The sequence below is a fragment of the Mastacembelus armatus genome, chromosome 7, assembly GCF_900324485.2.
Source record: "Mastacembelus armatus chromosome 7, fMasArm1.2, whole genome shotgun sequence".
Classification (NCBI taxonomy): domain Eukaryota; kingdom Metazoa; phylum Chordata; class Actinopteri; order Synbranchiformes; family Mastacembelidae; genus Mastacembelus; species Mastacembelus armatus.
Window position 1 is genome coordinate 992315 of NC_046639.1, and position 17730 is coordinate 1010044.

Below are 17730 nucleotides of genomic sequence, written 5' to 3' on the forward strand. Positions count from 1 at the left end.
CCACCTTCACACTCTGCTGAATGTGCGCTTTGTGTGAGCGATGCCAGTTAAGGTGTGTGGCTAATGAGAGACTGAAGTTTGTAGACCAGGCTGAGCCTCTTGCTTTGCTTCAGATTAACTTCCAGGTTGATTACACTCGGGAAAGCCAAACACATGAACGAAGAATGCAGAACATTTTCCAGTAGTAGGCTGTGTGGAATTAGCCCCATGATCAAGAGAGGGTTTTGTTTTTTTCCCCTTTCTCTGTGCAGAAAAATGGCAAAAGCCTACGCACGTTTAAGGCCAACATACTGAACACATGCGGTATATACCAGCTCCACTTGCCAAAGTAGATGAAAACTTTGTTTTTCTCATGTTTCCTGTGCAGTATTTAATGCCCAGCCTTTTCACAAGGGTGGTTTTATGTGCAGGGAAAGAGGCATGGAAAAGAAGACCTTTCCTTTTGAGCTCACAGATTTGCAGTAATTACAGAATCACTTCCATATGTGGCTCCCTGGCTGCCTTCTCTCTGCCCCCACCACCCCACTCTTCCCCAGTGCTCTCTCTTTTTCCCTCTCCCCTCTTTCATATGCTTTCTCTCATATTCCTCATTTTTCCTGCTTTTATTTTTTTGTTTTCCCCTCATGCACTCTGCTTTTTCTTTTTGCAAAACCACAGCTTAAACAAAGTTTATGATAATTAGAACATCCTGGCATTTTTGACTCCACTTTTTGGTGATTCAATTAAACCGTGATTGGAGAAAAAAAAGTGTGTGTGTGTGATTCAGCGAGAGGGAAAAGAGACATGGACGGGAGAGGGGAAATGTTGAAGAATACGGAAATATAAAAAAGAGGAAAAGTAGAAGAATGGGAGCTCGGTGGAGAATCTGAGAGGCAGGAACGGAGCGTGAAGGAGGGAGAGGTGGAACAGAAAATGAGGCAGAGAGAGGGAGGGCTGGAGTAATGCTTTTTGACAGAGGTGGGTTCAAGATGGGTTCATGGTGACATCATGGCTGATTTTTTGAGGAAAGTATAGACAGGAGAGCCGTTCACCTTTCATTGGACACACATGTCTGGGAATAGGCAGAGAACTCGCGCTGGCACACACACTGGTAGCTGTGTCAACAACCTCTGAATGCACCCCAAAATATGCACTCCTCCTTTTATTTTCTCTCTCTCTCTCTCTCTCCTGCTCCTTCCTTTTCCCCTTTTATTTCTTGTGCAGTAAAAACAGCTCTTGGCTCTCTCTCTCTCTCTCTCTCTTCCAAGCTTTGTGCTCATTTGTTTTTGTTAGAGGAATACATAGTGGTATATGCCCTTCGGCCCCTGACACACACATTTCTCCTTTGCCGTGAGTGACCCGTTTTCCTGTGAGTAGGATTCCTCTGTGTATGTTTTTACTTCAAGGCGGTTGGACTCTAAATGAGCGCACTTTGCCAGGCAGGATGAATGAACTCCTTCATTTCACAGGATGTGTGTTTAAGTCTGTAACCAAGAAAGTGCATGCAAGTGTATATTTGTGTGTTATGTGAATGTGTGTGCAGATGACTCTTAAGTGGTGTGTGTGTGTGTGTGTGTGTGTGTGCACCCTGCGTCCCCTGCTTGTCAAACTTAACATGACATCAATCTGAACGTGGGGAAACAGTGATCTCATTACAGGCGTCTCGTTGCTGATTAAGACCTGCCGCCACAGGCACCAGCTCCCCGTGCACTTTCTCACCTCTCACCAACCAACCACCGATCCAATCAGACACCTCAACCCCAATATTTCTACAATCCACCCCCCCCCCCCCCAGCTCCCTCTTTCTATTTCACACCGCTTTCTCTCACATTCCTGGTACCACTGGTACTTGATTTCCAGCCCATTTTTCCCCACCCCCACTCTCTTTTTAACCCGTCTAACCTCAATTCCTCCCTCCATCCCCCCCCCCCCCCCCCCCTTCTCTTTCTGCCATTGCTCCTTTTCCTCTGCTAGGGAGCCCCAGGCCTCTACTCCATAGCTCTGTGAATGCAAATATGGTTGAATTTAAAGTGGAAACACACCACTGAGTATGATACTTTCATGAATATTTCATATCTCCCTGAACGCACCCAGAGAAGCTGCGTGTTGAGCAGTGTCCATGTTTGCAGACGACTTGTGTGTCTTGTCAGAGCAGCCTGCGATAGGATGGATGTCAGGGCAGTACGTTATGATGTCACCAGCTGAAGTTAATGATATGAGAATGGCAGGGGCCATAGGCCATGTTTCCAGTGGTGCCCAGAGAGAGAGATAGCACCCTGATCTATCTTCATTATCCCCCACTCTGCAGCCTCCCAGACACAATGATCATAAATCTCTGCCTGGAGCACACTTCACTGACACTGAAACACAAACACTAGTAACCTCTGACCTTCTCACTGCTACTGCCTACGCACACACATCCATGCTTGCAGACACAAGCACACACACACACACACACACACACACACACACGCACACAAGTGTAGATGTGCATGCTGCAAGAGCGCGCACACCCATACACGAATCCTACACACACCCGCCGCTCAAGCCTACTGTCATAATTTAATAAGGAGCACAGCATGACCTGCCTACTGACACACACACACACACATACACACACACACGACCGTCTTCGTACACTTGACTGCACATGCTGACACAAACGCATGGTCTCAGTCAGTCTGATGGCATCATGCTGACTTGAAATTCACAACTCACTGTTCTAATCACTCTAATGGCTAATATGGAATTAGCTTTCCCAGCATCCTGTGGGTGTATTATGTCTTATTTTGTTTCAGTTAGTGCTATGTAAACATTAAACAGTGAGATTTCTATTAGCCTTAGTGGCCTGATAAGCAACACATGAATCAAATGTAAACAAGATTAGCATCAGCTGACGTGTTTTTTTTTTTTTTTGCAGTACGGCTTTGATCTGTGCTTCCTGAATATGAGGTTTCTGCAAAAAGCCAACGGTGACTCTTGTTGTTTAGGCACCTACTCACCTAAATCCACAGGAAAATGTATAAAAAAGCATTTGCATATGATGCCGTAAAGCACATGTGCCTGTAAAGACTGCAGAGGTTATTTTGTTACGATGGCCCGACTTTATCCCAGAGACATGTCGGTGTATTTGAGGATAAAATCTCTACCCGTATGAAGCAGTTATGAGGTTTATAAGCAAAATAAGCAGTTAAAGCAGGACTTAAATGTCCAGGTAGCTGGTAAAACCAAAAGAGAAGTTTTTGCATGCTGCATGGGTTCAGAAACTGGAAGAAAGAAGTGATGCATGGCAAATATATCTGAAGGGCATCGCTTTAGATCAGGTTTCTGAATAAGCAGTGCATGTGGAAGTTGGTTATTTTTGAAAATTCTTGGTTTCGCCATAATTTGGACTAGATGTTGCTTATTTTAGTGGGAAAGGAGCATGCATGTATTTACATTTCTTTTCTTTTCAAAGCGAAGTTGAGCTTATGCTGTCCGGTGGAGATGAAAGTGCCCATTAAGGTGCCCGTTTGAGGTGTGCCTTCTCCTCCCAGGTTTGAGGTCTGATGTGCTTCTCATAACCAACACAGCATGAGAAACATACATTCAGAAAACAGGGCACACACCCAGAACCACAAACACGTAAACATAGATCTGAAACATATGATCTCATATGGAGAGAGGGGCACGTTCAGGGGCACACCCAAATCTGTCGCTGCATAGCTCTGCCATCTCACACCGGACTTCCCTGCAGCGAGGTGCCAATCTTAGTTTTATTGTAGTAGCTTAAAATGAGTCATAGTATCTGACTATAGTCTCCTCTTAAAAATATTCTTAATGACGTCATTTTATTTTTTTTTAATACAGGATGTTGACAGATATTATGAATTCTAAAAAGATTAGCTCCACTAGTGTCCACTTAGTCCTTAATTTGTTATTAAAGCATCGTTATACTTGCTGTCTTTAATGTTATAAGTCCTGTCAGTATTGATTTGTTATCACTTCTGTTGTTACACAAAAACTGATCACTTGGGGTAAAAGCCGTTTGATTGATCCCACCGGGAATACAAGAGTAGGTGATGTTCTTGGAAGAATAAACAACACCTGAGCTAAAACCTTAATAGTCTGTGCTGAGTTTATTGATAAGACCTGATCAATGTCAGATCACTGCCTCTTGACATGCACAAACAGTTTTTATAGGTAAACTGACTCTTCAGCCAAGAGGAGGAAGGAGAGACAGAAACGAGGCAGAGAGAATTAAAAACAGAAACTTAAGCTCTCGGGGCATTTTTCTTCCCTCCAGGCATTTTGTGGCTTGAGGAAAAAAAAAAGTCTCGTATATTTGCAGCGTTGGGTCACGTGATAAAGGAAGGCTCTATGAATCAGAAAGTATAATTATTTCTTAGTGAGAGAGTGAATGTGTCTGTCTTCAGCGAGTGGAAGAGTGATTTTAAGAGGTACAGACTGAGAGGGAGGAGTAGTAGAGTGCAAGAGAGGGAGGGAGGGAGAGAGAGGCTCACTGCTAACTCTGTCTTCGCTGTCAGAAGGACTCTGATGAACGTACAAACGTCTTTTCTCCTTTTTCTTGGCTCATCACGACTGTTCAGTCAAGTACTTGATCCGTCCGGCTGCCTCATCAAGACCAAAGCTGGTGAGTGATTTATCCTTAAAACCTTAAACATCAGTAACTTTAGTCATTGTTTGTCTTCCCTTTTTCTCATTGACTCTGTTAACAGAGAGAAAGAAAGAAAGAGACTGCATTTTTTTTTTTTTTTTTTTTTTTTTGGGAACGGGTCGACAGTTTTAATTGAAGACAGAAACTGAGTGCGCGAGACACTTGAGAGGCTGCGGGACGGTTAATCATTGTTTTCCCCAAATCTGACCAGATTTTCATGTGGAAACACTAAAACGTCCAAACACACACTTGTTTGCATGCAGGGTTTTAGTGTGTTTGTTGTTTTTGTCCTGCCTCATAAATGTGAGCGTGACACTGGAGTTTATATGAAAACATACTTGAGCGTGTGTGTATGTGTGGAGGCATGTGGTGCCTCTATGCACATATGTGCTTATTAGTGAGTGTTTCAAGTGTTACCCAGTGCCTGTGGAGCTCTTTATTATTAGCATGTGTGTGTGTGTGTGTTAGTGCGAACACGCTTGCATGTGTTTGATGTGTATGAATGTGTATTCACCAGAGATGTCACCAGTCCTTGACCCGTGTGTGTGTGTGTGTGTGTGTGTGTTTTTTAATAACCGACATATGAGCACTTGGAAAAGAGAAGCATTGTTTTCCACCTTTTACACAGCAGAGGCTAATTCCTGTGGAGTGAGGTGTGTCTGCAGCTCCGGTCTTGGTTTATATGAAAGTGTAAGTCCTTGTGTTCCCATAGTAAGCAGCTTGTCAGCGAAGATTATTTATTAATGCTAGCACATGTGCTGAGTTAACAGGTTCCACTCGTTACAGCTACGTGTAGCAGTGTCTTTAGCCCTGGGTGATTTGGTAGGTACAGATCAGACGCCTGATGTCAGAATATAGTTTCTTTGAGTCCAGCGGGGCCTGTCCGATAGGTAAAGCGCTGCAGCTGGACTCCCTTGGCTTTGCACCTGCTGTCCACTGCTTATTTCCCCTGGTGGACCTGACGTAAGTGTGAGGGACAGTTTGATTGAAGTCATTTGAGGAGACCCCTGCACGGCTGAGTGAGGGATGCCTGCTGTGTGGCCCTGTGCTGTCATCTGGGCTATCACTTTGACACGGTCTGACAAACACCTCTGGGCCCTCCTCCTCCTCAGCACCACCCAAGGGTCTTTCCTGAGGACAGTTTGTCCACACGGAGCAGCTTTACCTTCGTGGTGTTTAGTGGCTTTATTTCATTTTTTTCTTTTCGTTTTTAGTGGCGGTTTGTTTGTGCTGGTTGCTACATGCTCCAGATGAGTATGTGCCATTACTCATTACTCCCTGATCGTGAGTTATTCTGTATGCAGCGTCATTGGCCTCATCAGAAACAGCCTACATTTTTGGTTGTTTACACATCAAGCAACAGACCAGCCCTAAGATCTTTTTAGTGCATGATCACATACTGTCCATCAGTACACATCAGCTATGATATGCTGCTCAAACATACTGGGTGTGCAATGAATACACTTCTTTGGAGGGAAACAGCATAACAGATTGTTTTTAACTGTGATTAGTGGTAGATGTTAAGGTCTTTAATTCTGACATGTTGCTTCATTGAAACTGCACAAACAGAGAAACAGCAGTGTCTCCAGGACTTACTACTGAGCGTATTCCTTCAGGAGGATAATTTTAAAACGTTTGGAAAACCTGCTGAGTTGTGTGATAGGAGTTCTCAGATTAAACCACTGGAGCAACAGTTGACTCACACAGTTTTCTGTATTGCAAAACAGTCTTTCTTTGTGTCATGACTTTGAGCAGTAAATCTGGGAGTTGTTGTTACCTGTCTTTTGCTGGAATTTCTATAGCAATTAAGGCAAAGTGGCAGGGAGGGGTTAGACAGGTGGTTTTAGGGGAATCAAGGGGCTCTCCACCAACACACTATAATTAACGAGGAAACTATCTGCACACTATTTCCTATGTCTATTTTTGCAGGTGTGCCGCTCTGATTGTAAGGATTTACATTTTCAGCCTGCCTCCAGGCCTTCACTAAATGATGTTCTGGCACACAGCGAGGCGTGTGTTGTGAATGTGTGTTGTTTTTTTCGTGCTGTAGTTGCGTGTGTGCGTTTGGACCTGCTTGTGTCTGAGTGTTGCTCCCGAGGCTAAAAGTGGCGGTGAAACCCATCCATTATATATCTCTTTATACAGAGCAAGGATTGTTTTCTCTCTGAGCCGAGGAAGGGAAACACCTTCATAGCGGCCTGTGCCAATGCTCAACAGTTCCTCTTTCACTAATTACTGCACAAGCTGTATTAGTAGCACCCACTTGAAATTGAGAAGAGTTGCCATCGTGCTGTTGCCACTTTAAACTTCCTTCCTTTCATTTATTATTTTTTTTCTCTCTTACTTTCTCTTTACTTCTGAAAACGTCGGACTATCATCTGTCTTTGCCTTTTGCTTTGGTGCTGGACCCGCTGCTGTAGTCTCCATGTTGAGGACTCCAAAGAGCACGAGCACATCATGGAAACAGCAAGCTGTCAGGATGACTTCATCATGTCACAAAGTGTTTTATGTCCTACTGTGAGTTCTCACTCTTTCCACCATTACAAGTCAACACAGCTTGTTAGGTAACAGCATGTTTAAACAAAGAACAGAGCGAGGACAGACATGATTTAAGAATGAATGATTAATGATTTATAGATGCAGAACAAAGGATGCAGGAGGACACTTCTTAGGGGCAGTCCTGGAAAACAGTATATCTCTTAAAGTGACAAATGATTGAACAGGGAGATGCTGCTTTGCACGGTTGGCGTAAGTAAAAATGTGTTTGTGCGACGACAAGACAGATGTCAAGCAAGTTTTGATGGAATGCTGGTCTGTTTGTAGACACTGTCTGTCACTAGGTGTCTCTCGGAGCCATTAGTCAGCCACTCGTTGAAAGGCTGGGAGCTGTCAGCTCCGCATCAGATAATAGCACTGAGGATATTGTTTCCACAGCCAAAATACTGTTGACGCCAGCGACGAGGTCAGATAACGCCGATGTGATTTTGTTTGTGTGATCATTTCAATTTTTTATTTTGCTGTGACATTTGTTAAGTGCACAGTCGGTCTCCAGTCGGCCTGCGTGGGCGCATTAAGCAGTGATGACGACACCGACTGTGGATTTTGCTCCATGTAGTTGGAAAAGCCGGTCTGTCAACTCCGTTAGGACACATGGACTGTAAAATCATTGTTTTTGTGGTAGTGCGACTTCACCCACAACCCCAAATTTAAACATAGCTCCCTGCTTCAAGTCATTTCCTTTACAAAGTTACTGAGCATAAATCACAATATGATGTCGACAATTAGAAGACAGTGCCTGGAGGACATGTACAGTTCTGAGTCAAAAAAAAGAGAAAGAACAGGAGTGGGCAAGTCAGAGGCGGAAAAACAGTGAGAGGACTCGGTGATTGTGCCAGACTTTTCCTGCCAGGATACATGGTACAGTTCATTTATCTTCAGGCAGTGAATTTACAGCTCAGTCCTTCCAGTAAAGGTTTTGACTTGCTGCTCCGCTCTGGCCGATTGACATATATTTTTATTTCACCTTGCAGAAAATTTCTGAAAATTCCCTTCTGGATACTTTGGGAAACGGAACAAAAACCTGTGAACTCACTCAGTCTCAGAAAGTGAAGGGAGACCAAAAGAGTCACTGTGCAAAGAGGAGAACTGTGAAAATTTGTCTTCAAAGGCAAATATCCACAAAGACAAACATACAATTATACCTCAATATAACATCGCTAAGAGTTACTGTAAATTCTTTTGCGTTTTCCTTGACTGGAATAAGAAACATCCTCCAGTAAACAAACTGGGGCAGCTATGGCACCCAGAGTCCTGCTCATGTGGGCCAAGTAATCACCTGTGGTTTCTTGTGCTGACTAGAAAAGCCGCTGCCTTTCTTGGTTGTGTGGTGCAGGGCTTCCTGAGATGCTGTGATTTTATTTTATTTTTTATTTTTTTGTTATGTTTGACTGAAGTTCATGTAGCCCGAGGGGCCTCTCTCCGTCACAACAGTTAAGGCACAATTGTTGTTTTGCTCACAGAGGATTCGATCCACCCTTTGTTTGACAGAAATTCAATCTGTGGGAGCTGTTCCTCTCTCTCTCTCTCCCTCCATTAGACTCCTCGTCAAACAGGAGAACTGCTTTGGGCCCAAACGTGCCGTATCTTGTCATACCTGCCTCCAAATGACAAGCTTATCGCTTCAGTTTCATTTGCTACAAGGTCCCAGCTAAAATCAGTGGATTGTCTCCAACAGAACCGATGGGTTTGCGTTAACGTGATGCACTAATGCAGGCCTTGACATTTCACTATTCACAGAAGCAGCCTGAGTAAATGTAACCTTCCACAATGCACCTCTTAGGCAATGATGGAAAGTCCCAGCAGCAGCAGCCGTAAACCCACCCATAGCTGGCCCTGGTGCTCCTCGCCATCCTGGCTGCCTGCTGCCTCCTGTGTGCCCCCCAGGCTCAGGGGAAGTGGGGAGGCCCTCCATGCCCATTTGGCGCTGGCTAACAGGGGATGAGGTCACTCCAAATTCCCCTTATCCCCTTATAGCCCCAGACGTGCTGGCGAAGCGAGCCTACCACAGGACCCGAAATAAAACATAAATGGCTCTGTAAAACGCTGATATGACTCATTAAAAAACACTGGCGCCAACTTTTTTATTAATTCATGATTGTGTTTTGGGGAGGAGTAAAATGACTGGCTTCTCCTTTAAAAGTCCGTGTCTCTGTGTCCTTCTTTTTAGTTTCTTTCACAGTGCCTTTCTTTGTTTATATGGAGATGCAGTGGCACAGAATATTACTGTACTTAGGCAGGACCCTCCACTTTCCCAGGGGATCCTGAGGCTAATTTTAAGCTGGATTTTTGGGGTTAATGTTCTATTGTTTCCACCTCTGGGGAGACAAAGGTCCTGTGTATACAGTCCTACTTCCTGCGATGATTCTTGTCTTCGCTCACGCGTCTTTCTTTTCCTCAGTGTGCTGTCTGTATGGAGCCTGGTTTGACTTCATGAGGCAGATACCCAAACACTGGCCAAGTACATACTCATAATACACAGGAAAACACACACATTACAAGCCTGGGTGTTGTTGGCAGTTTTGTTTTTCCAGTCTGTGCCTCTTCTTCCATTAAGCTCACTGTGAAATCCTTAGTGATGTTTTTGTGTTAGCCCCCACAGCAGAGCTGCTGCAGAGAGTTGTGGTGCCCGTGGTATAAGCTTTGGAGGAAAGGGGTCGGGGTGCGAGGATGGGTAAAAGGACATTGATTATAGAGGGGATGTGAAGCGGGTCAGGAAAAGGGGGGTGGAATCAAACGTACTGTGGATGAGGAATAGGTCGGAAAGGGGAAGAAAGAAATATGGAGAGAAAGAAAGAAGGAAAAGAAAGATGGCAGTATGGCTGTGTTGGCAGGATGGGGGTGGGTGCCTATCGGCGGCTGCTCCTTCCTGAAACGTGGCCACCCGAGCCTGCCTGGGCCCTGGATGCACATGTGGAACAGTTTACTGTAATGGAACTCTAAATTAGTGGTGGTTTGAAGCTGCCTGCAGCGGTAGGGTGTAATTAACTGGCTCTGTTGAAAGAGAAAGAGCCAGAAAGCGAGTCAGGGAGGGAGCCAGAGCAAAAGGCAAGGGGTGAGAGGTGTGTATGTGTGTGTTAGTGGGTGCTCTCACACATGTGTGGAGATGTTTTTTTTTTTTTCCAGTGTTTGATTGCATGTGTATGTGTTTCAGACTGTGTGCTGCATATGTGTGCGTCTTGGAAAGCTCTCCCTCTGGGCATGCTGCCACCTCTTAGTGCCCCCCAGTGCCCAGACCCTGTCACTGTTCCTCTGTACTTTTTCACTCAGTTCACCAGTTCACCAGTTCAGCTTTAGACCCCCCCCCCCCCCCCCCCACACACACATATACACACACACACACACACACACACACACACACACATTTCTTTGTTTATATCGAATTCATTACCAAGATTTTTTCTGTCTTTTCTCCCAGATTCACAAGCCACAGCAGTTCCAGATTCCTTGGCTCTGCTGTTTTTCAAAGCCACATTTAAAAAACAAGCTGATCACACCACCCACTCATGAAATCACACTAGGGAAGCAAACGGCAAAAAAGAAAACATAAAAAAAGAAAATGGGGGGGCTTCGCTGGGACTTTTCCTCCTCCTATATTAAGAGTCAACAGTGGAGCATAACTGCAGCCTTGTCCACACATGCAGTCCGACTTGTCTGTGCCTACTGTGTGGAGTCAAAGTGATGAGCGGGCTGCAGGAGGCCAGAGCCAAAATGACTCTGTGGGATGGGAGCCTGACCTCAAGAGAAGATAGTTGGAAGTGACAGCAGCAGTTAGCAATCAGTGGATCTCATTTTCCCTAACCCTAACCCCCTTCGCGCCCCCTCCCTCCCTCCTTCGTGCTCTGGACCCCATGTCTGGGCCTCTGGTCCTGGGGGAAAGAGGCAGAGAAGCAGGCTGCTGTACTAGGCTGGCAGCAGGAACAGAGGAGCTCTTTATAGTAGAGTTCTGGTGATTTAAATCATATGGCATAGCCTGGAATCACTGTAGAAGTCTGGAAGCTCTTCAAAACTGCAGGAACAAGAGCTCTCTCTCTTTTTCTCTCTCTCCTTTCCCCCTCTCTCCCTCCCCCCTGCTCTTCCCTGTTATAACTTTTTCCAAACGTCTTTCTTATTTTCTTTTCCCCTCGCCCAGTCCCAGTTTTTCAGGCTTTTCTGCTCACAGCTCACTCATTCTTTTTCTCTCACGTCTTTATCTGTTTTGGTTCTCACCATCCAGTCCTTCCTTACTTCCTCCTTCCAGCCCACTCTCTCATATCTGTTGGTATGAAGTTTGCACATCCTTCTTACATTAGACCTGTGGGCAAATTACTCCCTGTCCCCTGCATGGAGGCAGAGTTAATGTGAGCTAAAGTGTGTGTGTGTGTGTGTGTGTGTGTGTGTGGGGCAACACAAACCACTGATTGTATCACGTTTATGTGATTCAGAAACACTTCCTCATGATTTATTGGTAAGAAATAACAAATTTCTCTTTTTTTCTTTTTCCCAGAAAAGTGAACTGGATTACTCCTCAGAAGTGGGCATTTAATCATTAAACCAGACCCCCCCCACCATCATTGCTCATCCACTCCCCACATCCCAGGAATCTACAGAAGGATACGGGTTTCAGCTGTGCCACAGATTTCCAGGCGTCGTGAAAGCCTAGAGCCCTGCTGCGGACCCTTGGGTCCTCCTTCACAATGGCTACCAACAGGGAACAGCAGGTGGGCCACATGACCGGCTTCCCACCTGCTGTCTACCCCTTTGCCTTCAACTCCATGAGAAGCCACTCCCCTTTCGACCTGCTCGCCAACAGCAGCCTGTTTGGGAGATTCGGTGCCGACCTGCCCAAAGAGATGGCAGCTCTCTGTAAGTCCTTCTGATTACTGTTCGTCTGTTCCTCCCTCTCACATCATTTTCCATTTCATCAACGTATATGACCCATACCTTGGTTTTAGTCAAGTCGCATTAAACAATTAGGATGTGCACTGGAAAAGAAGGAAAAAGGCTGTTTAAATTGCACTTCATTATGTGTAATTTTGTGGAAATGGAAAGCTTTAGGCTCTGTTTGTGATATAGGATGAATGGTAGGAAAAAGAATCCTCCAAAGAAACCATAGGGAAAGAGTCCACTTTCATCAATACCATGATTACTCTTCTCCTGTGGTTTCCTTATAGATGCTTGTAGATGGTGTGGTTGTGACCACAAACTCTGGCAGTGCTGGTGTTTGTGTGTGTTTCAGTGCGTCTATGTCTGGACCTCTTGCAGAGCTTTTATGAGGCACACAACCCAAGTCTGCAATTAGAGACAAAACAGCATTCTTTCAGTGTGAGGCGATGAGTGCTCTCAGCATCAACACACATTTAAAAATAAGAATAACTGCGAGAGGTCGAACGAGCGTGCGGCACCTATTTGTAGAGAGAAAGGTGAGCTGGAGCCAGTCTTGGACTTGTAGTTTCGGCCCGGACCACAGGTGGCACTGTTGTATTCCGCAGCGTTCGGACTGGATGATGTATGGAGCACAAAGCACAAAGAGGAGATTGTTGGCAATCCAGAATGTTTTTCTGTCATGGAAAAACTAGCAAGGTTACACACACGCTGCTGACATACATTTCTCATTGTTCAAAACACTTGCTTGCTTCAAAATGCTGTTTTTTTTTTTTTGTCAGCATCAGATTTCTAGGACTGAAAGTATGTTTGTACAAAAGCCAGTGCTCCATAAGTCACTGCTGAGGAGAAAGGAGGAAAAAAGAGAGAAGAAGGCACATGTTCACTGAGTTTAGGGCTTGAGGTAAAGGTAAGCAGGAGTTATGTGAAATCGTATCTGGGTGCAGTGCTAAAGGGGTGGCAGGTGCTGGAGGGGGCTATAATGGGTGTGGGTGGCAACAGCTGAGTGCAGAGCTTGGAAGCCCCCTTGCCTGTGTGTTCAGTGCAGTCGCCTTGTCTCCCCCACCACAGCATGCCTGAGCACCTCTCCAGCCTTTCAGATGTCAATCACTACCTCACCCCCTCCCCCCGTCGCCGCCTCTGCCCACTTAATCCTCAAGGTATTTTTACACAGAGAGAGAGAGAGAGAGAGAGAGAGAGAGAGAGAGAGAGAGAGAGAGAGAGAGAGAGAGAGAGAGAGAGAGAGAGAGAGAGAGAGAGAGAGAGAGAGAGAGAGAGAGAGAGAGAGAGAGAGAGAGAGAGAGCAAGCACCTGGGGTAATGTCCTAGTGTGGTGGAATCCAAGAACACACCCTGCTAAGAAAACACACGGATACACACCACCAGAGACAGTCTTCCCACTCTCTCTCTCTCTCTCTCTCTCTCTGTCTCTCTCACGCAAACATGCACACACACACATGCACAGGGCATTTCTTTCATCTAAAAACCAGAAACATGCCCCTGATGCAGAATGAAGTCCCTCCGTACTGACAGATGGATTCTTTTTGATTTTCACACTGGCACGAGTTAAAACAAAAACAAGTATCAAAGCACAAACAGACGCAGGCAACCACATGCACCGGGGCCTTTCTTTGGACTGCTTGTACCGACACATCCACGCTGGCAGTGTTTTCATTCACATGGGTTTTGTTTGGACTTTGTCAGAGGCTGAACAAGGCTGGGGTCGAGGATTAAGTCGGAATCACAGTAGCAGTGTCTGGGCCTGCAGCTAATCAGCATCTTCATTATGAATCAATTTTGCAGTTAATTGTTGAACCTGTAGATGTCTAACTGTAAATGCCTAAAAATCCTAAAGACCACGATGAAATCTGAAAAATTTCTTAAACAAATCTGAAGAATATTTCATTTAAAAAGAGAAAAACTACTGGAAACATGTTTGAAATATGTTTCTTGATGCACGACTTAAACGTTTATTCAGTTTTACCGTTGATCAAGCTATTAATGGATTAGCTGACTAATTGTTTCAGCACTGAAACGCCCTGCTGCACTGCATTCACACTAAATCTCTTACAAAAACATATATCAGTATTAATATCCGTTGGAGTTCTAGCCATGTTGGAAAACTCAGCATTTTAAACATGCTATGGAAAAGGAATGTTACAAGTCATTTTACTGACAGCAGTCTCGTCCAGCGCTCTCTTAAATTTTAGCAGGGAAGACAAAAGTCCAAGGTTTGGACATTCCCCAGGCCCTGTTTTCCCTCGTCTACTTCTTCTTCTCCAGGAGTTGGCTGAACAGGCTTGCTCATTGTTGTGCAGAGCAGACTGAGAAAATATCTCTCACATAAAGGGGCTGCAGATATTTCTTTGTGTGTATGCATGTTAGAGTGTGCACCAAATAGCTGTGCATTCAGCTTCAGCGCTCCGTGCATTAATGCTGTTAGAATGGTCGCCCGAGTGACACCTACCTTTGTTGGGTGTGAATGCTGTGCCGACAGGTCGGAGTACCTCCCACGGCGACGCTCTGTTTTGGCACCAGAGTGTCTTTGGAAATACCTGTTTTGCACAGAGGTGGGAAGAGACAGGGCTGGGGTGGACTGGCTGTGTTTGCTCATGTAGAGATAGTAGCGGTTTTCTTCAGTCTGAACGCAAACACGGCAGAACTGGAAAAACTGTAGTGCTTCACTTCAGCCTTTAATTCGTGAGTGAACACCACAGACCGTGTGGGTGTGCTGCAAGACTACTTCCCTTTACAATCATTTCTTTACAAACATGCAAAAGTGTTTGTTCATCCATGAGAGGGTCTGACAGCTCTCTGTGCCGTGTGGTGCTGAGGCCGTTATCAGTTGATCCCTGTCATTATGGGGGTCCTTCAAACAAACAGTTGGAAGCCCATTAAGGCCACTTACTATGTGATAACATCACCACTGAGCCCTGAAACACCTCTCGAAGCTTTCACCAATCAGTGCCGGAGCCCTGGCCCCAAAGCCAGCCACAGGGATGTTTTGAAAAGCTAGTAGGTCATTTCCTTCGACCCACATGGCCGTGACCAAAACTCTTTGGCTGGGCTGGGACTTTCTATTCAGACTGTGAGTCCTGCTTTATGTAAATGGGTGTAAGCAGAAAGGCTCAGTTGGGAGAGTCTGAGCTTCATCAGAGTGGGATGAAATTAAAAGCATTGTATTAATAGAAAGGAATGGTTAGCGTGTTGGTACTTGTGGAAAAGCTGCCTGAGTCTGCTCAGTTGTGCCTCTGGTGGAGACGAGGGGAACAGTTGTTTATTTAAAGTGTGTGTTGGGCATGGGTTTTTTATTACTCACACACAAATGCATACACACACACACACACACACACACACACACACGTTGCCATACTTGCTGCCAAGTGCATACGCAAGCACCCGTGTTTCCAGACATATACACACAAAAACTATTAAGTCAAGACAGGCTGTGAAAGGGACCAAAATGTTCCAGCAATAAAAAAAATATCATCATGCAGAGTGACATAATTAAAAACACTCTTTGCATTCTTAAATGAACACACACACACACACACACACACATAAGGGGGTCATGTTGGCTTAGGAGAGCTTGGGGAGTTGCGTAAAGGAGCCATTTTGGTGGGAAATGTGGTATGAGAGGGAATGTAAAAGCAAACGCTGAAATGGAGGAGAGGGACGGCGAGGAAGGATGTCGACTACTAGACTAAAGACAAAGCAGAGCGCAAATAGCAGATTGTGCTGCTTAATTTATTTTTAGAAATGTATAACTACTGAATGTCAGCCCAGGTCGGTCGGTATGTGGTTGATGGTCTAGATTTTGATTTGTCTGGGTGCACATGCGTGTGCTTATGAGGGCATGCTGTGTATCTGAGTGAAGGGAGGTGGAGGGAGATGAAGGATAAAGTGAGCTGTGTATGTATATGATAATGACTTCCCTGGGATAAGAAACACAAAACTGCCATCTCACTTTTTTCCTCTCATCCGTATGTGTGCGCTTTACAAACCGTGAAGTCGACTCTCCTTTGAAACTGGAAAAGGCCTTTTGGCGTGAGCAAAGCTGATCCATCTCCGACCTCAGTCGATCTCAGTGGCGTTTATTGATCTGTTTTTGATTTATTGAAGGTGCAGGAGCGCTGGGCTGAGCCTTCAGTAAAAAACATGACAAATGAAGATGTGAGGAAAAAAAAAACCCCAAGAACAACAGACTTGAAAATAATGGGAACCTAAGAGTGTAGGCGACATTCATTCCATAGTGAAGGATTCAGAATGATAATAACATGATCATGTGACAACTTTAAGTCGTTTCAGAGACTGAAATAAGACGTTTCAGTGCAGGGAAAGGGATTTGTAATTTGATATCTGGCTATTTATCAGTACTATTATTTCTAATCTCAGGTTTTATATCATCACCGTCCCATACTATGTTGTCACTGGTCATCAAACCATAGAAGAAATCACCCTCAGATCATTTCTTACAGTAGCACAAAAGAAAACGTCTGGATGGGAAGGCTGCGCTACAGTCAACAGGAAGGCTGTGAGTGTTACCAGGTTATCAGAATGAAGGTTTGTTTTACAGACATGTGCTTGCTGACGCCCCTGATCTACAAAGTAAATTAGCAAATGCTGGAGACCGGACCGTTTGTGTGCGATGACAGCATGTGCAGTGCTGTTTGGCTACGTCCTTGATCTATCAGCGAGACTGGAGCCTCCTCTGCCTTAATAAACATCTCTGCATCGTCTGCCATCCCTGCTTTCATCTCCCTGGGCGACCAGAAAGGTCCACTTTGTGTTCCCAGACATTTTAAAAGCAGAGTGAAGATGTTTTTGTGAAACGTAGTGAAATATTTGCTCTTCTGATGATATCCGCCTAAGCCCTGTGGGCCAATCAAGTTCCCTTTTCTCTCTACTCCCTTTCCTCTTTCTCTCTCTCCTCAGCCGTTACCTCGGTTTTCCTCTAGTTATCCTTCCCTGCAAGTTGGAGCCAATTTGCTCAAAGTGCTTAAAGCTTTCTGAAATTTCTCTGAGTTTCTGTGTATTAGTGTTTGTGTCCTCGCGTGTGTGGAAAGTCAGCAGAGGTTCCTGGTAAGGGATAGGCCAAGTGTGTGCTACAGCTCTGACATGATGACAGATGAAGATAAAGAGGCTACTATTAAAAATAGGAGGCGTCTGTTTTCAGATGGGCCGTTGTGGGCACGTGCAAGACGCAGAGCGTGCAATGGCGAGAAATGAGGGATGGGCCTTCAGAAGGCGTGGGAGGGCACATAGGCACAGGGCAGGCCTATGAGAACGAGGCGGGGGGTTCGTATTTTTGGCCAAACAACTAAAAGAACTGTCTTTTTTTTTTTCCCTCCCTCCCCAAAACACGGGTAGCAAAATGTCATGATGGTGCAGTTAGAGGGAGAGAAAAAGACAGAGTGAAAGAGACTTTGCTGAAAGATGGCCAAGAATGATAGCACTGTGAAAAGTAGCTCTGTTAGGCCTTTGGTGGGACCAGCATGTGAACACAGGCGAGCATGGCTGCTGCTGAGAAACAGGCCCTCTCTTAAGTTGTTCCTCACTTTCCCCATGTCTCTGCTCAGTTACACATCAGGCATCTTCCAGTATTGTGAGGGAATGAGTGGATAAGATTACGTGTCCTGTCAGAGCTGAACATGTGCAGAACCTGCAGGGAAAAAT

At 45.1% G+C, this 17730-nt stretch overlaps 1 protein-coding gene across 2 annotated transcripts in view; it reads left to right on the top strand.

Annotated features, from left to right (window-relative positions):
* rarga (retinoic acid receptor gamma a) overlaps window positions 1-17730 on the top strand; it is a 40826-nt gene that overhangs the window by 536 nt on the left and 22560 nt on the right. The window contains exons 1-2 of one of the 2 annotated variants that reach the window (XM_026331883.1): window positions 4459-4612; window positions 11679-12037. In XM_026331883.1, coding sequence (XP_026187668.1) covers window positions 11869-12037 — 169 coding nt within the window. In that variant the 5' untranslated portion in view covers window positions 4459-4612; window positions 11679-11868. Of the gene's footprint in view, window positions 1-4458; window positions 4613-11678; window positions 12038-17730 lie in introns of those variants that run through there. The other variant, XM_026331884.1, reaches the window with a different exon arrangement.